The 24492-nt window shown below is 40.6% G+C and overlaps 1 protein-coding gene across 1 annotated transcript in view; it reads left to right on the forward strand.

The window, feature by feature from the left end:
* Nucleotides 1–24492, forward strand: part of mylka (myosin, light chain kinase a) — a 376415-nt gene that overhangs the window by 335030 nt on the left and 16893 nt on the right. The window contains exons 28-29 of the mRNA XM_048599211.1: nucleotides 5351–5568; nucleotides 7711–7834. Coding sequence (XP_048455168.1) covers nucleotides 5351–5568; nucleotides 7711–7834 — 342 coding nt within the window. The remainder of the gene's footprint in view (nucleotides 1–5350; nucleotides 5569–7710; nucleotides 7835–24492) is intronic.

Genomic DNA, 24492 nt, shown 5'->3' on the forward strand with positions numbered 1-24492 from the left:
AAGCAGCATCAGAGGAGCGGGAAAGCTGACGTTTCGGGTCTAGACCCCTCTTCAGAAAATTTTCTGATTTTCTGAAGAAAATCCATTTTCTGAAGAAGGGTCTAGACCCGAAACGTCAGCTTTCCCGCTCCTCTGATGCTGCTTGGCCTGCTGTGTTCATCCAGCTCTACACCTTGTTATCTCAGCTTCTCCAGCGTCGGCAGTTCCCACTATCTCTAAATAGAAAATATCCTTTTTTCTCCCCAACGGAAGGCTGGATATATTTGTTTTAAAGGGCCTGAGGGTTTTAATCACTTGACAGTTCAACAGAGCTCACCAATACTTATGCACATTCATGTCTATTCTTAATGACCCAAACTGGCAGCTGACTTCTCCCAAAGGTCACCTTACCCTCCAAGTAACTCCAGCAGCTTTGGACCTTTTCTTTGACTTTGTCTAAAGCCTAAGAGTTATGTTTCAGCAATCCCAGCAATGTGAATTGCTTCTCTTGGAGGGCAGTTATATGTTTACATGTGCAGATGCCTCTGGAGACCATGGATGTGTGAAGTACAATGTAATTCTAGTGAAAATAGTATGTACTGGGTTTAGGGTTCAGGACGCCTGGAATCAGGATTCCGCTGCCATTTTGGTTAAGCCATTATGACTTTATGAAAATTCAGGCCTCGGTCTCGTTAAATTGTGCTATGCATACCCTGCCTGAGATTGGGTAAAGTGGCATCAACATGAGAGGACACACTTGATGACCGGGCTAGGGGGAACAGGGACATCCAGAGCTCAGGCAGACCAAGGATCTCCTGAGGGGCCTTGAGAAGGACTTGTGCTGATCTCAAACCACAAGAAATACCGACATAATGCAAACAGACCTGTTCGGGTCGCTCTGCTTCTTGGCACTTTTACTAGTGATCTTGACTTCATTCAAGCCTCTCAGTTCCTGAACTTAAAATGGTTCTGATGTTCCTACAGCATCAGCAGGTCACGGTTTTAGAAATGTAAACACTTTGGGATTTTCTTTTACTTTGTTAAGGGAACGATACAAATGTAACTTGGTCCTGTTCTTAAGTATCTCCTCGGAAGAAGGGTCTCCCAATGCATCCCATCTTCGAATTGTTGGGAATGCAGTGCAACTCCACAGCCATTTTAATGATTTAGTTCCTCACCTTCCCTTCTCTTTGGAGTGTAAAATCAGGGTTTAGAGTTCCAAATGCAGCTCTGTACCTCATTGCATAATGTCAGAATTGAGAATGGTTGATGCCAACACAGGCTGAACCAAGTGGAAAAATGTTCAATTTCCAAGCAAATGCAAATCCAGGACAAGCCTCCAAAAAATGTACATTTTGGAAGAGCTGAAAGTAAAAACAACGCTCATTTAAATGTGGGGCTGCAGAGATGGATTGCTCACTGTAAAAAATAGTATTTTTCATCATTGGGAGTTGAGTTCAAATTTGATTCAAAGTGAATGTTTTATGAAAAGGTAAGGGACATGAACAAAATATGTTTGGCTGCTCCTAGTCTGGTCTGGAGCAGAATGCATGTTTTATGTGAGCCCATCCAAATTTTGGCACTAATTTGGCAGCCATGCTGTGAGCTGATGAAGTCACATAGTTTCAAACTGGAATGATCCTCTGGGGATGGTATTTATGTATTCTGCCAGGATAATGGAAGATTAATTCTGAGAAGTATTTGGGTTATTCCATATCAAATATAGGGATGTTTGACATAGCACCAGCAGCGACTGCAAAGCAACTTGTTCCATTCCCTAGTGCTATTATCTATCAGTCTATAATACCCATGATAGAACAAAAAGTGCATGAAGCTTCACTTGCTGAATTGCAGTTAAATTAACTTTTCTTAAATGCAGAACCTTTTGGAATATGTAATAGCAATGTTGATTTGTAGATGTTAAACTAATTGACAAGTGATCTAACCAAATTACTTTTTTCATGCTTTGCCTTGTGCTGATCTGTACAATTGGTCCATACCAGCCTGATGCCTGAGCCAAATTCAGCTTCAGTCTTCCTTATCGTGGTTGAATCTTACTGACCCCCTGCGTAATTAGGGATGAGCAATAAATAATGTTTTAGCCATCATCATCCACATTCCATAAATAAATAAAAAAACTGCTTGTGGGCTGCTACGCTTTCATAATACCATTGAGACAAAAGGGACAGAAATATTCATTATTTTTCTTCAGAAACATAAAAGATAGTATTTTGTAGAGAAGGTATAACTCTTAGACTCTTCATCTCTTTAAATGATGCTACTAGACCTCTGCACTGAAACTCTTGTGATTTATTTCTTTTAGTAATCAAATTTTGCACAAATTTTGAACTGTTAAATTTCAGTTGGAATATGAGAAACCTCCTCTTGCACCCAACTATGCTGAGTGCACCAACATACCATCACTTTACAAATGTGTTCACATTCTCCGAAATGATTCTAACTCAGGCCCCCAGAATATTACCTGGGTCTCTGGATTACCAGTTCAGCAATGATACTACTATGCCAACTCCTCCCCTGAAAAATGTAAAATGGCTAATGACAGAAGGATCCCCGACCAAGAAAGACTGGATACCAGTAGGTGACAAATCGCACAAGCCTATCTAAATGCTATAAGGTTGCTGTCTCTACCACCTTTTCAGGCAGTCAGTTCCTGATGATCACCATCCACTGGATGAAAACAATTAACCCGCAGCTTCTCTCCAATCCTTTTAAAACTTACTTTAAATCTATACTCCATGCCTATTGACATCTCTGAAGGGAAATCGGTCCTTTATATCGAATATTTGTACAGCTGAACTCAATTGTCCCTTGGTTTCCTCTGTTTCAAAGCAAACAACTCGAGCTTATGAAATATTTCCTCATAGCTAAAAGTCACCATTCCTTGCAATGTCATTGTAAATCTCTTCTTGGGCCCTGTTGAGTGAACTCACATCCTGTGATGCAGAGACGGGAACTAGACACAAGACTGAAACTACTGACTATCTAGTGTTTTATGTATTTATACAATTCCAACAGAACGTCTCTTCTCTTATACTCTAAACATCGGCAAACAAACTAAAGTATGCTGTATGCCTTCTTGATACATTATCTTGCTTTTGTACTACCTTCAGGGATATGCAGCACAAAGTCCAATGCCCCTCAGTTCGTCAACACTAGTCAGCATTCTGTTTATTTTTTCCACTCTTTCATGGGATGTAAGCCTTGCTGGAGAGACCAGCGGTTATTATCAATCCCTGATTGTCCTTGAGACAATAGCGGTGAGCAATCTGCAGACATTTGGTATGACAGTATTCCTTTACTTTGTTTGCCCTTCACAAATGCATTGGCTCACACTTCTCCAGAGAGAATGGTTTTTGCCACTTTTATGGCTATTTGACTTATCCAATGATATCTTCTTGTAGTCTACAGTTTTCTTTCTCACCATCAATCTTATAGTCTATTTTTGTATCATCTGCAAACTGCTTCATCATGCAGCCCTACATATATGTCCAACAATTGAAACAATGCAGTAAGGTGACCCATGACCTCCAGGATTGTAACAGAAATGTTGATATTTTTTTCATGACCATGGATAAAAATGCACAATGCGGAAGCCAGATTTAAACCTAACCGGACTCTGCATTTGCAAACTGCAGAACTGGAACAGACAGTATTCATGTCGCCTAGCCTTGGACAATCAACTTCCCGTCAAAACCAAACAGGCTTGGAACTGCCCAGCCAGATGCTAACGGCCACATTGTTTCAGAACGAACCATTGTTTACACCTCCAGTGAACCTGCTTTGTGAGAAGAATGATATACACAATTGGCAGCACCCAGCTCAGTAGGAGACCAAGGCATAGCGTGAGGAGGACAGCACTTCACAAGTTTAGCCAGGGTATATTTAGCCACTCTTTCAATTTTCAACGGCAACATTCCTGTTATCAAAACACCCTGCACCCAAAACCCTTTGCTCTCCCCCAGGCAACATTTAGATCCAACTTGCCACTTTGTCTTAGATCTTATGGGCTTTAAACTTGCTGACTAGTTGTAAATGGGACCTTATCAAGTGCTTTGTTAAAATCTATTTAAACATCATCAAACATGCTACCTCCATTGACCTTCCTTGTTTTCTCCTCAAAATACGCAAGTTATTTGTATATGACCTTCCCTCAATCAATCCATGCTGACTGGCTTTCATAAACAAATGGTCTCTAGATGACAATGTGTTCTGCCTCTCAGGATTTTTAAAAATTATTTGCCCACCAGAGGTTCAGTTGACAGACCAGCAATTACTTGGTTCTTATGTTGTCCTTTTTTAAATAAAAGTCCTGTCTTAGCCAGCCTCTAGTGCCAGGTGTGTGGATTAAGAGGATTGGAAAACAGTAGTCAGAAACTCCATTATTTGTTCCCTTAGCTGCCTAAGACACATTTCATCAGAGCTTGATGATTCATTCACTTTCAAATCACTCTTCTTGTGATCAACTTACTCAGTTCCAAGTGACCTTAATTATATGTAACAAATTATGGCTTGTAGCATTGTATATCTGAGTATCAGGCAGTTCCACGGTGCATTACGGTTAAGTTAGATTGAGAATTAGTAGGAACACAGTTATCCATAACTGTTCCAGGGGAGGAGTTTGTAGGTCTGAAGAGTTTCAGTAGCTGTTTCTGCAGTTTGGGGTGACTTTTTTCACTGTGGAAGACATTTTCCCTACCCCGACATGTTTATTACCCCTTCTGACAGTGTGAGGCCAATAGGAAATTTTCAACCCCACCTCTGTTCAGTGAAGGCCTCTCAGCAGCAGGTATGTCATATGGGGATATCCTTGTATGGCCATGCATCATCATGGGCAGCTGGAGCAACCACATTGGATGGAGTAAAGAAAAGTAAGACATGGAAAAGGACAATGGAAAATCTTCCCTCCCAACACAGGATAGAGGAACAAAACAGGTTATATGAGAACCTTAGTGGGGATGTATATAACAGGAACAAAAACAAAGTTGCTGGAAAAGCTCAGCAGGTCTGGCGCCATCTGTGAAGAAAAAAATCAGAGTTAACGTTTCGGGTCTGGGTTCTGAGGAAGGATCACCAGACCCGAAACGTTAACTCTGATTTTTTTCTTCACAGATGCTGCCAGACCTGCTGAGCTTTTCCAGCAACTTTGTTTTTGTTCGTGATTTACAGCATCCGCAGTTCTTTCAGTTTTTATATTGTATGTAACAGGAGTCTGCTTGACCAGAAATACAAGAGCTAAAAGTCTAAACGTACACATTAAATGTGCGTCTATTTATTGGAAATGTGTTAAATGTCAGTGCTTTTCCCCATTGTTGTTTCAATTATTTATCCAGTATAATTTTCTGTCTCTCAGAGTTTCAGGTGGGGAGCTGTTTGAGAGAATAATCGATGAGGATTTTGAGTTGACCGAGAGAGAATGCATCAAATACATGCTACAAATTAATGAAGGTGTGCAGTTCATCCACAAACAGGGAATTGTACATCTGGACTTAAAGCCAGAAAACATCATGTGTGTCAACAAAACAGGAGCAAGGATAAAACTTATTGATTTTGGACTTGCCAGAAGATTAGGTAATGACTTCACTAGAATACCACTTGATAACTTTGTTATATTCTATATTGTCATGCGATTTTTTTTTGTATGAATTAAGTCACCCCACTGAATCCATGTGGCTGAAAAACGTTGTTAGTCAAAGTGATTTATGGTAGCTTTATACACAGTAAGCTTTCAGTGATTGTAGTTAAGTTTTCAGATAACTAGAAAGAATGTGCCATAATGCCTTAGGCTCTTCCTTCCCCTGCTTCTGGGCCTTAGCCGGGATTTCTTCCCCTGTACCTTGCCCTGGGCCTTCTCCCGTTCTCCTCTGTCCTGGGTCTTCCCACGTTCCCTGCCCGTCCTCCTCCTAGTCGCTCACAATTAACAAAGACGAACTTATCCTAAAGTTTTAGCAGCAAAACAAACAAAATTCTTGCATTTATATAAATTAAAACGACAAATCTATGTCTCCTGGGGAAATTTGAGACATTAAATGAAAGTAAAAAGGGAAGGATATATCGAACCAATGGCTTGTAGGGGGCAGCAGTGTTTTTAATGGTCCACAAGGACCTGCACTCCTGCCACTACAAGAATTCTGTCAAAACAATGTTGGAATGACTTCTGTTGGTTATTGCTTTTAGACATGGATAGAGCATGCACAGTACACATCATGCCCATTTGTATTTAGAAATTGTAACTTGGCTTCTCTGACCAGGTGACAGCCCAACTTGTGTCTGTAAGCAACCTGCTGCTTATTCCTGTCTATAGCAGCATCAGCTCAAGTGAGTCCTTACCAGAAGGGGAATGGGTCAGTTTCCAGCTAAAGTGCACTATGGCAGATGATGTTGACCTTCATTGTCACTGCCACGGGGTTCAGGCCTGCTCCATACCAGCACCTTAGAGTAACTGGAGGAGGGAACAGCAGAATTTTGTGTGTTTGAAACTGACAATCAGAAGGGAGTTGCACCTACAGGAATGGGCAGGATTTTAATGACAGCTTTTAATTCTTCTCAAATGGGTCCTGAAGGCCTCATTAGCATATTTCAAGGATGACTGATTAAACTGTGTTCAATCTACAATGTAACTCGCTAATGTCAGTTATGGTGCAGCACCGATAATGGCAGCCTTCCATCTTGTCTCTCAAGCGAATGCATTACATTCTAGCACACTATTAGAAAGAACAGGGGAATTATATTTTGGTGTTCTAGCCTATATGTATCCCTGAACCAATTTCACTAATGGGATTTAAATTCAGTTGTTAAAATCTTGAATTGAAAGCTGCTCTCAGTATTTGTAATTCTGAAACCAACAGCACTTGTCAAAAACCCAACTGATCAGTCATGTCCTTTGGGGAAGAAAATCTGCCATGCTTACTCTGGTGTGTATACAACTCCAGATCCACAGCAATGTGATTGACTCTTAACTGCCTTTAAAGGACAATTAAATATGGTCAGCGAATGCTTGCATAGGCAGTGATGCCCGCATCTCATGAACAAATAAAATAACTCAGCAACCGGTGAACAGTTTGTTGTCTAATAGCTGTTTCCAGGAATTTGCTGTACCACATTTCCTACTTTCCAACAGTGACTCAAAAGTACTTCACTGAACCAAGGGCTTTGCGATATTCTCAGGTCATGTGAGATATGATATAAATGCAAGTCTGGTTTTTTTGGGTGGAATTTCTGTGTGCTTAATTAATAATCCACCTGAAAAATAAATCAGATGGGTCTTGGGATTCAAGGGAGAACCAAGGTGCTCCCCACATTAATAATCAGTGCATTAATTGTGCAAGAAATAGGCAGACAGCAGTTAAAAAATGCTCTAAATGTAATTTTGTTGATATTTGGTAGGCTTTCTGACACATTTCCTTTTTGCTCCCTCGCTTATGAATTGATAAATTGCATCATGAGCGCTTCACCTTCCCATTTGTTCTCCAAAGTGAGATCTCATTTCTCTCATTGCCTTTTGTGTTTTTCCCCTTCCTTTAATCTCAGCCCTTCTTCAAGCAATGGAGCAACTCTTTAGCAAATGCTCAATCTAGATAGCTAACTGAAATCTTTTGTTAAGGATGGAAATTAATCAGTACACTTTTGCCATGAGTACTAATTTGCTGACCTCAATTGTTTCAGCAGGAGGAGGATTGGAGCATAACTTGATTTTTTTGTTGTTTCTTCTAGCAAGTGCAACATCACTAAAGGTTCTATTTGGTACACCTGAATTTGTGGCTCCTGAAGTTATCAACTATGAACCAATTGGGTACGCAACAGATATGTGGAGCATAGGAGTCATCTGCTACATCTTGTAAGTTAAGTCAATTGCAATCATGATGTGAACTTAATTATATCATGAATATGTCAAAACTAGGCACAGACGCAACTCTTATATTTTTGTCAAAGTAAATATCTATTTTTAAATGGATTGTCTCATAAATATTTAATTAAATATTTAGCATTAATTGCAGATCACTTTCTTTGTTTTTTTAACCAAAGCAAATGGGGCCTGGGCAATAATCCGACAATGTAGGTCCCATATCTGTTGTAGAACCCATATAATTTTTATTACATCAAAATACGTAGAATGAAAATCTGATGTGTTTTACAAGAGGCAGATGATAAAAGTAGAAATTTCCCTGGTGTCTATGAATTTGGATTAGATTAATGACTTTATTAAATTACTAATTAAAGGATTGATGGAGTAGGTACCTTAAAACTAACAACCTAATTCTGGATCTAACTTTGAATTCTAGTTGCAACTTAATAGGCACATTTGTCTGGAAACTTGCTGAATCTCATAAACACAGGGAGAGCTGGGTAGTCTGGGACATTTTTCACTGAAGCGTAGGAGGTTGAGGGGTGACCTTATAGAGGTTTATAAAATCATGAGGGCCATAAATAAGGTGAATAGCAAAGGTCTTTTCTCTAGGGAAGGGGAGTTCAAAACGAGAAGGCATATTTTAATGTGAGAGGAGAAAGATTTAAAAGGGACCTGAGGGGCAACATTTTCACATAGAGGGTGGTTCATATGTGGAATGAACTGCCTGAGGAAGTGTTGGATTCAGGTACAGTTAAAAAATTTAAAAGACATTTGGACAGGTACATAGATAGGGAAGTTATAGAGGGACATTGGCCAACACATCAAACTGGGACTAGTTCAGTTTAGGAAACCTGGACAGCACGGACGAGTTGGAGCAAAAGGCTCTGTTTCTGTGCTCCATGACTCTATAACTCTAAAAGTTAAAATTGACCCATTATATTTAGATTCAGAAAATATTTTTAAGGAAATTAACCAATGATGAGCTTTCCTTGAAATATTCATCTATCAATTATACACTTAATGTCTGTGAATATTTTGCATCATAACTTTGATTTATTGCAAACACAATTAGTTCTATGGCCTGTGCAATCTGATCAAAATTAAATACCTGCAACTGCACAGTACATGTTTAATGCAAGACTATATTTCAAGCAAAAAAAATCACTCAAGCAGCAAAATTGTTTGATATTGCATCCTACAACATTACAATTATACCTTTCTGAGAAGGTGCAGCTTATAGGTAATAATAGCTACAAGAACTTCTGTTGAATCATTATGAGGTCAAAACTGTCTAAAAATGCCTGTATTTGTCTCACTTATGGAAAAGTGCTTGCTGTAATGATGGTGTAAATATGTTGCATTTTATAAATTTAATTAAAGATTAGGATCTTTTTTGTTGCTGAAGTTCACATTTCGGCTGTCAATGCATTACTTCTATTTACCTAGACCTATGCATGAGACCTTAGTTGTCTAGAATTTGTAGGAGTAGGACATTATCTGGCATGCTCCATTTGTGAGATTATTTTCCTTATCTTCAGCTCAAAACCCTTTTGCTGCATATTGCTGGAGATGCAACTGAAAATCACATGCTGAGATCGATAGTGCCCCTGGGGTCTTGATGAATGATAAAGTCAAAAGTCTTTCTCCCTGACCAATGAGATGTAAGAATAGAGAAACAAAGGCATGGAAGAGAAGCAAGTTCAGTCAATCTGGGTGAAATTAAAAGCAGAAAGGGAAACTAAGAAGAAGAAAAGAAATAATTAATAGAGGCAGAAAATAAAGTAAGATTTTGTTTTAAATTTCAAGTCTTCATTTTTCATTTTTAAATATCCTTAGGAATGATGTGCTCCTGCCAGGAATGTGTCTCTACAATTTCAGTTGTTCATTTTTTGAGCGAGAGAGCTTCACCAGCACACCAGGAACATAAGTCTTACCATTAAGAGGATCTGTGTTATGCAGTTACCAGAACTAACACTGTTCATGTTTAATTCATTTTAATAGATCAAATGTAGTAATTTCTTTGAAATCCCTCAGGAGGTTAATGGTCAGCTCCCATATAGGGGATGCTGAAGGCAAAGTCTTACAAATCATTCAACAATTTGTGGTGACTTACAACTCGTGGGCCATTCCTAGCTATTTACAAACTAATGACGGTGAGCACATAAAACTTACCATCCCTTTCCCAGCTAATTTAAAGACCATGCTTTTGGCCATTTTAAGATTCATTCAGAAGGTGAATGCATTACAAAGAAAACTAATATTGTTGCCTTGTCTTGAACTGTTCATGTTAGCTGGGTGAAGTAGCTTTAGAAATTATGGGATGAGACATTGGAATTTTTTACTTTTTTTTTGTTGATTTGTGGTCCCTTAGTCCTCCAAAACAGTGTTCTCAATGTGCATGCACATTTTGGGACAAACTATGTGAGATGTCACATCGGTCAGGGCATTAGTGTGCACACAGTACAAATTCTGTGGTTATACACAGCGAGCAGATTATGACATCAATTAGTATGCAATGCTGATTTGAGATCAGCAGTGTCATCTGGAGAACAACCTTGAAGCTAGGTCCCTATCTCTTCGCCTCACACAACTGAGCATTATCCAGCAACCTAAAGGTCCACACTAGCAATATTTAAAGGACTCATCAACTACTTTCAAATTAATAACTTGGCTGATGGTATACATTTACAAGTGCTTGGTGCTTTCCGTGGTTGCTTAAAGTTGTAAAAATCTACAGGGAGTTCTGTGGCATGGACTGAAAGAGGTATTCCCTTGCAATTTATCAAAACTTGGAGAATGAACAAGGTGTTTGACAAGGGAGGATGAAATGGTGGAAATGGCTTCTCAGGAGAAAGTAATTTCTGTGCACAGTGTTCGAGGAGCAATCTTCCGACCTGAACCTCAACAAGGAACAATATGAGTAACAGTTATGCTTCATATTAAAAGGTGCCACTACTTCCAGCCACAATTGCAACCTCAGGATCAGTGAGCAGGTTATCCCTTTGCAGCCTCTGCCACATCACTATCGATGACCCCTTCCATCACTTTGATGAGGGTAGACTGATGGGACAGTAATTGACTTGGTTGGATTTGTCCGCTTATGTCCAGGCCATACCTATGCAATTTTTTATATTGTCAGGTAGTTGCCAGTGTTGTGGCTATACTGGAACAGATTGGCCAGGAGTACAGCTGGTTCTGAATTGCAAGACTTCAAACAGAATGTTATCAGTTCCCATGGTCTTTTCAGTATGCTGTGCCTTCAGTTGTTTTTTGATACCATGGGTGAATGGAACTGAGTGCTGTGAAACTACACTGGAAGCCTTCTAGCTTGTCAACCATGACACTTTACTTCCTGACACTGAGAACATTTTGTCTCCAAATTGCCACGTTCCCTTGGATCCCATGGGCATTTAATTTACAACAAATTTGCCATAGTTTTGTATGTAGTTTTGTTAAAATCCACATAAAGTACATCAAAGGTACTACATACATCGACTCTCCTCTATACTTTGTCAAAAAACTTTTTTTAAGTTCATCAGATAGGACTTAGCCTTCCATTCCTTTCTAAATTATATTGTGCATCAGAATACTTCCCAATAATTTTGCAACTACTGAGGTGAGAGTGAATGGTCTGAAATTACTTGTGCTATGCCATTCTCTTTTTTTAAGCAACAATACAACTTTAGCAGTCTTCTGACACCACATCCGTAGACTGAGAGGATTGGAAAACAATGGTCAAAGGCTCCGTTATTTCTCCCCTTCTTTCCCTTAGCAACCCAGGATACATTTCATCCAAGAACAAAAAAAGGAAGTTGCTGGAAAAGCTCAGCAAGTCTGGCAGCATCTGTGAAGAAAAGATCAGAATTAATGTTTCGGTTCTGGTGACCCTTCCTCAGAACTGCTGATCCTTTCCAGCAACTTGTGTTTTTGTTCCTGAATTACAGCATCCGCAGTTCTTTCGGTTTTTATTTACATTTCATCCAGGCCTGGTTATTTATCCACTTTAATGTATGCTAGACATCTTAATATTTTGCTTTCATTATTTATATTCCATCCAATGTTTCTCACATCTCCTTAACTGCAAAGATTACTTCATTTTTTTTATGAAAATAGATGAATGGTGTTCATCAAGAATCATATTCACATCTCCAAACACACATTACCTTTTGGACTCTTATTGTCTTAACCCTTTCCTTAGTTTTTTTTATCAATCTTTATATATTTAGCCTTTCCTTAATTGCTTGCCAATATCTTTTTGTGGCCTCGTTATTTTCCTAATTTCCTTATTAATTTCATCCTGCAAATTCAATACTCTAAACTTTCTGCAATTTTGAGCTCATGGCATCTAACATGAGCTTTTTTTGCGCCTTATTTTATATGGTATGTTAGTTAGCATCTCAGGGTGCAAGGGAGATGTTGGGTAGCTGCTAGATTTGTAAATCCCACACTTTTCAATAGACTCATACTTGTTCAGGAAACAACAGTCTTAACCTGCAGGGTAACCACATTCAGAAACAAACTATACTTTTTTCCAAAAAGTATGCTCTGTGCATAATTTTTTTAAAAATCAGAAACATTTTGACTTGAATATAACAGAAATTGCAATAAATTTCAACTTGTATCCACACACCATGTTCTTTGCAATATGATCGCAATAGTCTTAATATTTTCAAAATACTTCATATGTAAGGTATACAGCCCATTAGCAAAACATTTCAAGTTGAAAATTACAAAAAGTGTCAATAGATTATTTTTCTCCATACAATATTCTCCACCCTGAGGTGCCTTCATAACATTTTTAATCCTCACGATTTACGATGTGCGTTCTTTGGACAGCACACATCCTGACAGGTTCCACAGTTTCAGTCCCTCAGTGTATTATGGCTGAAAGACGATAGTGCCATTTTCCTAGACGCTAAGGTCTCACCATTGCAGATGATCCTTAGTTACTCTAGTTATGGCTCAAGCTTCAACACCCAGAACGAAAGCTGCTTTACTACAAATTCCAGCTCCCATTTTCATTGCATTAGTTTTCAGGTGTACATGTGCATTAACTTTTCCCTGTAGACTGCTCATCAAAGTGCTCATCTGAATCTTTTGCAGCAGGATTTATTATTGACTTCACTATCCAGGAACTTGATACCTAAATTATTTTTTCACTGACTCTGGTAGCAGACCAATTGTGGCTAGTGTCTCAGCAATTCATATCTCAGAGTTGTCATCTTCTGAATTACGTGCAGAGTCAGCATCTGAGTTGAGCGACAATGACCTAGATTTTTGCAGAGTCTCAGGTAGACGGGGTAGTGAAGAAGTTGTTTGTTGCACTTGCCTTTATTGGTCAGTACATTGAATATAGGAGTTGGGAGGTCATGTTGTGGCTGTACAGGACATTGGTTAGGCCTCTTTTGAAATACTCCATTCAATTCTGGTCTCCCTGCTATAGGAAAGGTGTTGTGAAACTTGAAAGAGTTCAGAAAAGATTTTACAAGGATATTGCCAGGATTGAGCTGTAGGAAGAGGCTGAATAGGCTGCGACTGTTTTCCCTAGAGCATCAGAGGCTCAGAGGTGACCTTACAGAGTTTTATAAAATCATGAGGGGCATCGATAGATGAATAATCAAGGTTTTTCTCCCCCAGGGCATAGGTTTAAGGTGAGAGGAGAAAGAAATAAGAGGGACCTGAGGGACAACCTCTTCATGTGCCTGTATGGAATGAGAAGCCGGAGGAAGTGGTGGAGGCTGGTATAATTACAACCTTTAAAAGACATCTGGATGGGTTTATGAATAGGAAGGGTTTAGAGGGACAGTAGCTTACTGCTGGCAAATGGGACTAGAATAATTTAGAATATCTGGTCAGCATGGATGAGTTGGACTGAAGGGTTTGTTTCCATGCTGTAATCTCTATGCCTCTATGTAAGGACCCTATAGTTTATTTATAATGGCATCAGTACATTGGATTCAGATTGATCCCCCACATCCTTCATTTCTGGTGTATCTTATTTTCATTGTTAAGATAACGGGGGCATGTAGTGACTCTCAATTTGGAAAGCTCAAACCCAGTTGGCCCATTTGAACACAATACCTTCACGGCTTTTGAATTGAGTACCCATGCTCCTTCGATCATTTGTTGAACTGAAGAGAGGATGAATTCTGACTCCATTTATATTGAGCAGAATAATTTAGTAAGTAGCTGCCAAGTCATAGAGGTGGGTGTTGTTGACTTTATTTATGCCATGAAGTGTATTGTGTGAAAAAAGTAAACATAGTGATGTAAGATGTGTGATTTCTTATTTTCATATTGTTTATTTTTGTGTTTGACTTTTTGAATTTGAACTCACAGCATTTGTGTTTTTCTTCCAAAAAATGTCTAAGAAAGGTAGTTTTAGAGATTAATGAGAATTGATTTACTTTGGAGGAATTTGAGTGAACAAAGTAAACAGGGCAGTGCATTAAACTTTTAGAATCTGGAATTTTTGGCGGGCTTTGGAAAATACCCATAGCTTAGAATAAAAAGGTGTTTTTTTTCAGTTTTAGATTGGGCACTTCTACAGAAGTCAAAGCTGTAAACATAGATGTGCAAGCTGTATCCCTGACAAAGAGTGGAGATAGTTAAGAATAGATTTCTTTTGTGTACATTGAAGTTCCAGATCAGAAGTGTTTGGTTTAAAACTTGAAGGAGTTATTTAAAGCTCAGAAAATTTAAACTCCATTTATGGCAAATCAAGGAAGAGGCCATCAGTTTCTCATGATCAACAATTGAAATCACAGCTAAGTCAAATTTTATGTAAGATAGATGAGGGATTTCTCTCTGCTGTTTGAGTACTGTAATGGGATCCTGTTAAGATTAATCTGATTCTGTTTTTATGTGTGTATTCTAATCTGTGTGTTGTATGTAAATAGTTTGGTTTATGCTATTTTATCATCTTTATCTTTCACACAATAAACTTATATTTTGTTGTTAAACCAAGTTTGCAACATTGCACACTTATATTTTAGTAAGAGACTACCTTGCTAAATCTGAAATCTGACTTGCCCAGTAATAACATCAGCTGGAACCATAACAGTTCAGTAATGGCTACTATTTTATAGTGATTAGATTTTGAAAAACAATGATCTTTTTTAACAATTTCAATCATAAGTTTTACATTGTATCAGGTATTGTGAATGGAAGAATAGGTAGAAGAAGAGCAGCCTTTTATTTATCATCAATTATATGAGTATGAATATTATCATACAAGAATGTGAATGAAAATTGTTGTATATGAATGATAGGATAAAATTAATACATGTTAAGATATGGGCAATGGATGTTACCCTGTATGCCTCAAATATTAAGCAAAATGTAGTTTACATATAAAACATTTACATTTTTTGGCTTTTTCAGATGAGTTGAAAAATCTTGGCACACTTTAACCAAAAGGAAATGATGTTTATGAGTGTATTTGATATATTTTTAATCCCCAAAAAAGCACTGTTATGATTTTGTGTCTGAAAAAGAGCCAAACTTGATTAAGTGGGTGTAAGAGCTAAGATAAAGGGAAATCATGTAAATAGAACTGAAGATGATAATAAACTGAAGATTATTCTAAAACAAGCTAGAACTGTAAAGAATTCAGAGTGTTTTAGTAAGGAGCTGTTGGCTTGCACCCAGTGCCAGCTGCTCCTTCGACTGTCTGACGATAAATCAGTTTATTTTTGCATTCCGGATGGAAAATTGTTTCCATAGTAAGTAGATCCACTCTTACCAGTTATTAACTTTAAAAGGATATAAAAAGGCGCATAGTACTCATTCCAAATTTATACACTCCATGCTGAAGCAGATTTAATGAACCTGATAAAGTAAAAGCAGATTAACTCTACTTGTTATATGGAAAATTAATTTGAATGCCATAAATGTTTTGCAACTCTTCTCCTGTTTTAATACTAAGCCATATTGTTTTCTCAATTTTAAAACACTATATTTCAAATGTTTTAGAGTCAACAGAACTATTGAATTAGATGGGAAAGTCTGTTGCTTGGTAGCCTTTTCAAGCAGTGATTGCACACATGAAACCCCTAGAGAGACATAGTGGCTTCTTGTGTAATCTAAATTTGGACCCACCCTTATTAAGCTGAGAAAGAATTTTCTGAAATTTTCATGTGTACATACCATGTAACTGCAAACAAGATATTGCAATCATTTTCAGGGCAAGTCAGACAATGTAATATATGCAAAGCAAACTCTGCAACAATGCAACACAAAGCAACTACTATGAAGCAATAGTAAATGTAGAGGATAAGTTTTCCCAACTCCGAACAACATGAGCAGTGGTGTGTCAATTGGAAAAATATGGCGCATTTGGAAAAAATCGGATGCTAAGGGAGAAAAAAGTCCAATTCTGCAACGAAGTTTTGAACAGTGAGATGTGAATCTTGCTGGAGAGCAGTGACAGGTCTATTGCATGCATTTACATGTCATTACTACCTTATTCATCTTATTAATGTGCAGGTTCCTAATCTCCCATGTGCCAGACAGAAACTAGCCAAGTATGGCCTGCATTGCCTTCCATATTCGTCCAAGTCATAAGTACACAATAGAAATCAAAAATGGCTGCAACCACCTCCAGAGTGAGCAGAGTCAGTGTTTTATTTAGCCTGTGTATTCTACTCGTGAGCGATGTGAGGACCCATAAACAGCAATTGTATTAATCAGGTGCTTTTACAGTACAGCTTGAAGAAGTCTGTGATCATAGCAACTTGCATGTGAAGTGCTGCGATGTTCAACTGTGTGGGATACAAATCCTGGGCACAAGAAATCTTTACCATGTTATTGGTCATGACAAATTGATCACAGTCATAGCTGTGAAGCAGAAGAAGTCACAGGTGCTCTTGAAAGTGCAGTCCACAACGTGCAAAGATAATCCAAGGTCTCATAGACTACAAAAAGGCATGTAGCTGATTTCCTCTCATCGTAAATTGTAAGTATTAATCAACATGTTCCTATATACAGTGCTGCCTTCCTTGGATGGTGATGGTGGGTGAGAGTGAGAGGCAAGGTTTCAATAATCCTACCACACTTCCAATCTTCTATATTTGCATGATATGGTTTTTGCTGAAGGTGCACAATGTCAACGGTCCACATTGACATATTCTTTGGCCATCCCTGTCAGGGTTTTCCACATCCCACTGTATTATGGACTACAGTGATAAACCATCATTTGTGAGTGATGTGAATACTGACTGCTCAAATGGCAAAGAATGCATTCTGTTTCTGATACTCCCCACACAGGTTCATTGGAAGCTTAAACAATGGACCCAGCCACAGCAGGTGTTATTGTCAGTTTGGTTTCAGTGTAACAAAGGCGCAGAGAGACTTGGGAGGAACAAATGAGCCAGCCATCCCAGGACCCGCAGCAACTTCCAGCAGCTGCTAAACAGCCTTCACATGAAGTCGCCTCTGGAGGACACTCAGGAGGAGGAGCTACAGGAGGCCCAGAGTCTATCATTTTGATGCTATTTCCTCCAGATGGGTGAGGTGCACTGATACCACAGACTGTGGATGTCCTGGTATGCCATCACAGAACTGTATCACCAGTTGGAGGGGGACCTGCACCCTATCTCAGTGGTCATCAAGGCATTTAACATCAAAGTTAAATTTATATGCAATTGGCTACATCCAAGGATCCATTGGGGACTGCTTCCAAAGACCTGGTGTAGACCTGTATGTGATCTCATAACACTCAACCCACAAGTGTAGCAAGGCAACTACTGATACAGTTTGTGCCAATCACAACTGTGCTTCATCTTATTTTCCCCTGGCGAGGTCAATACTACAGCTCTGGCTGTAAGCTTTACCAATGTCGCCAGCTTCCACTAAAAAGGATACACACACACTTTGAGTGAGCCATATATTGCAGAAGATATCATCAATTGAGAAGAGTTCTATTCTGTCAGTGTATAAGTACAAATCATCTGTTATCATCAGTTTTAGGAGTCTGTGCCAAGTACCATGGGAGCTGCCCTGATGCCTATATTCTTGAAAACTCCCATGTTCCTTCTTCATTTCAAGAGCTGGTTACGTTACAAGGAGGGTTACTAGGTGACCAGGGCTACCTTGCAGTCATGGTTGATGGCTCCACTATACAATCTCTTGACTCAAGCTGAGTGTACATTACAATGCAGACCAGTCTTCCATGAGAGGTGTCATGGAGCAGATGATGCCTCAAAGTCTAAGGACAGTAGTCCTTTGTCGAGTCCTGCGTCACTGTCATCAGTCAGGAACAGCACAGTAAGTCAAGGCCATCATACAGCCTCAGACCAGGGGCTTGGATGCAGTAATTCAGCTGTTTGGGCCAATCAGCTCAGGGGGTCCATGCCCATGCAGTCCAGACAATGAGCAACAGCCAGTCCTGTAGACCCACTGCAACCAATCTGGGGATTCATAGAGGGCGAGTCAGAGACCTTCACAGAGATCAGTCAGCGGTCTGTCCATGCTTTGGTCAAGGCTGTCTTTTCAAGTCATCAAGGGAGTACATTGCAGGGTTTCTGATCACTGAAAGTCGTGGTGGATTATCGGGATCATCTGTTGTAGTGGGAACTCTGTGGGAGTCAACTGTGGGGATCAGAGGCAGCATGGTGGGATACACAGGGGAAGATCAACATATAAGGATAGGAGATGGTAAGAGCATGGGAGGGCAATAGGTACTGTAGAAAGGAGGGGATCACCAACAGTCACCACCACTCTGGCATCAATGGGGGTAAGTGCATAACTATGTTTGAATGACTGAGCTGTGGGGATTAAGGGGTAAAGTGGAGTGATGAGTAATTAAATAAAGTAGTCAGGTAGGAACATAGATAAGATCAATCCAATGGGACAACAGGCAGAAAGTAATGTTTTCTGGGGGGGGTTACCTAGGTAGACTGAGAAACACTATTTGTGTTGCCTTTCAGCCTCATCAAAATCATATATGTGCAATCAAAATGACAAACAGCTGCCAACACAGCCAGAGTGGGTAGAGAAAGTGTTTCATTTTCCCTTTGAGGGAGCAGGCTCAATGTATGAGTAAAGTGAGGCCCTTCAAGGGGCAATAGCAATAACACATACAGACACTTACACAATATGGGTTATGGACATCTGTTATCACATAATCCTGTATGTGGACTTCATGCACTGACCACCTCTGTCAACTGGCCACAAGCAATCTTGTTCATATTGTTTTACACTGCAAATTAATCCAAGTAATGTCTCTAAAACACAAGTAATTTCAGGCAAGCTGTAAAGATTCATCTTCTTTGCAATCACCTTCCAAAGTTTCACAGCCTGTATCAGACACAAGAACTGCTTACTTCATACTTGTGAGTATAAAATGTCCAATATTTATAGAAAAAATATAAATTCATGGGATGTGGTTAGGCCAGCATTTACTGCCCAGAGGGCAGCTAAGAGTTGTGCGCTTTGCTGTGGGTCTGAAGTCACATGTAGCTCAGACCAGGTAAGAAAGGCAGACTTCCTTCCCGAAGGATCATTATATTTTTTGCAAATCTGCCTTGGGATAATGAGCGAATTGAGGTTGAAGGGAGAAGTTCTTAAAATTGATACCCTATGTACAACCTCCACTATATCTGTGCCAAATGACTTAAGCAGCATAGGTCTGAATCAGATCAACAATGTGCAAGGTCCATATAGGGAAATACCATAGTCCTCCTTGTTGGAGATCTCCATGCCACAGTGTTTTGAGGACACAAGTTCCTTGTGTGTGTTGTGTCTGCTGTATGATCACATTGCTGAGGAGCTGCTTTGTTTCTGATATCGCCCGCATAAGCTCTTTGGAACTGTGCCTAGTGGACCCAAGCACAGGAGCTCTTGCAACTGCTGTATTAAGTGTGTCCTTGAGTATAAATGAGAAACATATGCATCTGGAAACCCAGGATCAGCATCAACCTCCAGTGGATGTGGACCAGCATCCTACTGCAGAGTTTTCAGCCAAATGCATCCTCATGATACAATTAAGATGCAAGAAATCTATAATCACTCATTTTCAAAGGAATGCTGTGCAAATGAGAGAGGGGCAGTGGCGCTACACTGCCTAGAAGTGGTGACCATTCATCACTAAACATGCCCAATGTGAAGTTAACGAGAGCCATAAGATGCCTCCTCCACCTCAGGTTCCATTTCTAGGAGTTTGTTGCAATACAGTCCAGATACAGGAAACTGCTGAATCCATAGATTGTCATCGCTTGACAACTGGAGGACGCACAACCAAGTGAAAGCATGAATATTGCACAAAGCATGGCTGCCTCTCTACTCTCACAGCTGATGGTGAAAAGTGAGCGTAAATTTAAAAATGTGACAATGTATTTACAATAATTTCTCACCCATGCAATCTATTTGCCATCATACAGTTTTATTTTTTCCTTTCCCTCCCAGCAGGTCTAGGCTCGGTAACAGCGTCCACGGCTAAAGTGTTGGCCTTGAATTTTTGGGTGGGCATCTGCTGGGTGCCTAGACAACCTAGACATGCTGAGTGTGCTGGCCAGGTTCACCCTTCCAGAGGATTAAGGGTCACAGCCAGTGTAGAGCTGAAGGACCTGGTGCCTCTGGAGCGAGTGCCAGCTGGATGTCCACTGGCAGCACCCTGCCTCCCTGTGAATGATGTCAAGATACCTCATCCCCCTGTCCATCAATAGCTAATGCAGTGGACTCTAGGTCTGTATGCATATCCAGTAGGTATTGAGTGTGCTGGACCTCGGTCTCCATGACAACTACCAACCTGTTTGTGGTGGCCATGTAATGTACACATGCAGGAGACAGCACAGTAGGATAGCGTTGGTGGACTCCTCCGACCTTCGAATTAGTTTACCGAGCATGGTACCTCCGATAAACTTGCATGCTGCTGCTGTACCAGTTGTGAATTTGAAGGAAGTTATTGATGGCCAAAACCAAGGGAGGCCCCCCTCCTGGCTGGAGCTCAGCCTGATCTTAATGCCAGTGACCTGGGATGTTTCTTCCTTGACAGCTGTGGAGACATGGCAGTGCTGTGCTCACCAAAACGTGCCCCCACCTCTAACCTAGCTAATGTACTCATCGAGGTGGCAGGATCAGAGCTGGTGGAGGGTGCAGCGGACAGTTTTGTTGGTGCTTTCCCTGAGAGATGTGTGTGCCTTCTTGCTCAGAGGTAGAAGTGGAGGTGGTATCCTGATGCACTGATCTGTACAGGACTGAGACTGTGTGGATTCTGCTGGTGGTTGCAGGAGACAAGAACAGGAATGAGTTGAAAAAAAGGGATAGACATTCGAGAATGTTACTCACATGTCCACAGTGGCAGTGATAGGAAAGCAACATCGCACTTGTTAATAAATCAGACATGGAGGCCTCAATGCCGCCCTGTTGAGTGGCCTTGGTCCTCTCCTGCTAAAGTAAGGATCCCCTCTTTGTGGGAGTTTGGAGATGGATGGTGGACACCACATCTACCTCTCTTGCCTGTCTGTGCCCAATTGTGGGGCTGTTTTCTGCTGGAATGCGACAAGGAGAAGTATTAAAGTGCATGGCACAGCTGTTAGCACTGATGCAATGGTGGAAAGGTAGTGAGGTGTCTCAGTTGAGTGAGTAAGCACTGCAGAGGGCATGCAGCATTAGTGGTAAGAGAGACAGGGGTGGGGTTGAGTGACTGAAGGCAGATGTTGCCTGCAGTTATCAGAATGGCAGATCATGAGCTTTGATTGGGGGTGGGTGCAACAGCAGAGTTAGAATGAGTATGAAGTAGCAGAAAGTGGATGGTCACACTTACATTTGTGGAGCACAGAAAGCCATTAACCTCCTTTGTGTTCTCCAGACTATGAATACTGCACTGACTCACATGGCAACTATGGACCAGGCTGGCAGGAGCAGATGCTGAGGTCTCCTCCGGCAGTCCTAAGGTGAAAGGATGGCCCTAACTCCACCACCCTGACTTCCAGGTCCCTGTTGTCAAAGCTGGGTGCCAACTTCCCTTTGTCAGACATGCCCTTTGAACACAGTGTAAACAGTAGCAGTTCCTGGCTGGCAGTGTTTGACCTGGTGCACTGCTGGGATTTTAATATAACATCAGCAGCATGATGCCATGAAGGTCCTAATGGTGGCGAGTACTTTATTCCAGGCATGTTCTCACACCAGTTGCCTCTTTCTAACCGCCTCTTTCTAACATGGAGACATGGTGGTGCCAGTAGACAGCCAGCCAGAAGAGAAAACTCCTCCAGCCCCCTCTCCCCGAGAGGTCCCCTCTCAGAGGCACGCCCACATCCCATCTGCAAACCAAAAGGTCTATGCCACTTCAGCCAAGGAAGGTGAAAATGCATCTGGCCAGGACACACTCACCATGTCTGGGGCCCTCTTAACACAGGCAGCCCCCCAGTGATCCCTGCCCCCAAACTCCAATGTCAGCAGGCATCATTATAGGGCAAGTTCTCTTCAGCCCAGCTACGGACACTGGGACTGCACATGGATGTAATTGTGGGAAAGGAAAAAGGGTGTGACACATTTATGAATATATGCTCATTTTTCTTCATCAGCTGTGTGAGCAAATGTTATTCTAGCTGCAGCTACACGAATAAAGGCAGAGACCCAGCCTTTCCTAGCACTATTTGATTTTCTGACCCCGTCTAAACTAAAGCTAACCTTTCCATAGGACCCATGTTAACATGGAAATTTGTAATGATTGAATGAGAGAGCATCAGGTGTTGTTAAAGGTTTCAATCTCTTTGTAAACTTGATCAAACAACAGGGTAACACTATTGCTGTGGTGTAAATGGATTTCCAGAAGGAATTTGATAGAGTGCCACACAACAGACCTGTGAGGAAAGTTATAGGTCATTGTATAAAAGAGACAGTAGCAGCAAGGATACAAAATTGGTTAAGTGATAGGAAATGGAGTAATGATCAACTGATACTTTACTCTCTGGAGAAAGCATTATAATGGAGTTTTCCAGGGGTCAGTATTGAACTCTTACTTTTCCAGATCTATATTAACAACCCAGATTTGATGTGCAGGAGATATGACAGTTTGGAAAAATTGCAGGCTGTGTGGAGGACTCCAATAGCGCATAGACAAGTCAGTGCAGTGGATGGATAGGTAGCAGATGAGGTTCAATGCAGAGAATTATGAGGTGATGCATTTTTGTAGAAAGAAAGAACATTGAAAGACAATAAATAAAAGTGCGTGTGGGAGCAGAAAGACCTGGGCGTATATGTACACAGATCATTAAAAGTGACAGGACACATAAAGAAAGCCATAAATAAAGCAATTTGTAAATTGGCTTTATAAATAAGAGCGTAGAAGTCAAGAGCAAGGAGGTGATTTTGAAATCGTATAAAACACTTGTTAGACCTCAGCTGGAGTGTTGTATCCAGTTGTGGCACCACGTTATAGAAAAGCTATGAATGCATTGGCACGAATGCAGAAGCGATTTAAAAAATGGTTCCAGGATGAGAAAAAGCAGGTATGAGGATAAACTGAAGAAGTTGGGATCATTCTCTTTGGAGAGTATAAAGGTTAAAAGGAGATTTGATAAAGTTCTACACAACCCATGAGCGGGCTGGATAAAGTAAATAGGGAGAAGCTGTACCCACTTAGAAAACAATGAGAGGACATAGATTTAAAGTGACATGCAAACGAAGCAAGGGTCATATGAGAAAAGACTTTATCACACAGCAAATAGCTATAGTATGGAATGTACTGCCTGGAAATGTGGTGGAGGCTGGCTCAATAGAGGCATTTGGATAATTATTTGGATAGAAATGATGTGCAGGGGTATGGGGAAAAGGCAGGAGATTGACACTAAATAATAGAACCAGTGCAGGTTGGGCCAAACAGCCTCCTTCTGTACCACAATAATTGTTTGACTCTTCTTTACACTTTAACCGAGCCCCAGGTATACAGCATTGCCAGCCATACATAGGTAATCAGTGACCCCACCCCAAATTGAAGTTAGGGTGGTGGTGATTGTCAGTGACCCTCTCCTTCACACAGTACTCCTTATCCTTCCGTGCTGTCTCGTCTCACAGCCTTGTACGTTGAACTCTCCCAATTCATAATTATTGCCCCCCGCTGCATTCAAGTACGATGCCTCCAATCCACATAATTGATGTCCCCAATCTAATAGAAGCAAAATACTGTGGATACTGGAAATATGAAACTCTGTAAATGCTGCCTGATATGCTGAGTTTCTCCAGCACTCAGATTTTAGTTCTGACCTTCCCAGTATCCCCACCATTGCACTGGCCCATGATAACGCCCTTTGACATTCAATAAACAAACCATTGGACTGACTTTGGCCAACTGCCTTGAATGACTTGGAAGAACGAACCAATTAATGGGTGAACAGGCCCCATTGTTCAGCTCCCTGACTGATTTACCACTAATCCTGGACTGGATGTACTGGACCTGCAGGACTGGTTGTACTGGACCTGCAGGACTGATTGTACCCAGGACTGTACGGATACAGACTCATTGACTCTGAGTTCATACTGACTGACCGTGTCTGTGTCCCTAGACTGAGATAGGATGATAACCTGGACATAATGTGCCAGTATCTCGTGACTAATGACAGGCCCTGTTGACTTGACTGAGGACTACTTCTTATAGAGTTTGAGACATGTCTATTTGGTTGAGGCACAGGTAGCACATTTGTCAT

Source organism: Rhincodon typus, chromosome 7 (assembly GCF_021869965.1).
Source record: "Rhincodon typus isolate 14 chromosome 7, sRhiTyp1.1, whole genome shotgun sequence".
NCBI classification, from domain to species: domain Eukaryota; kingdom Metazoa; phylum Chordata; class Chondrichthyes; order Orectolobiformes; family Rhincodontidae; genus Rhincodon; species Rhincodon typus.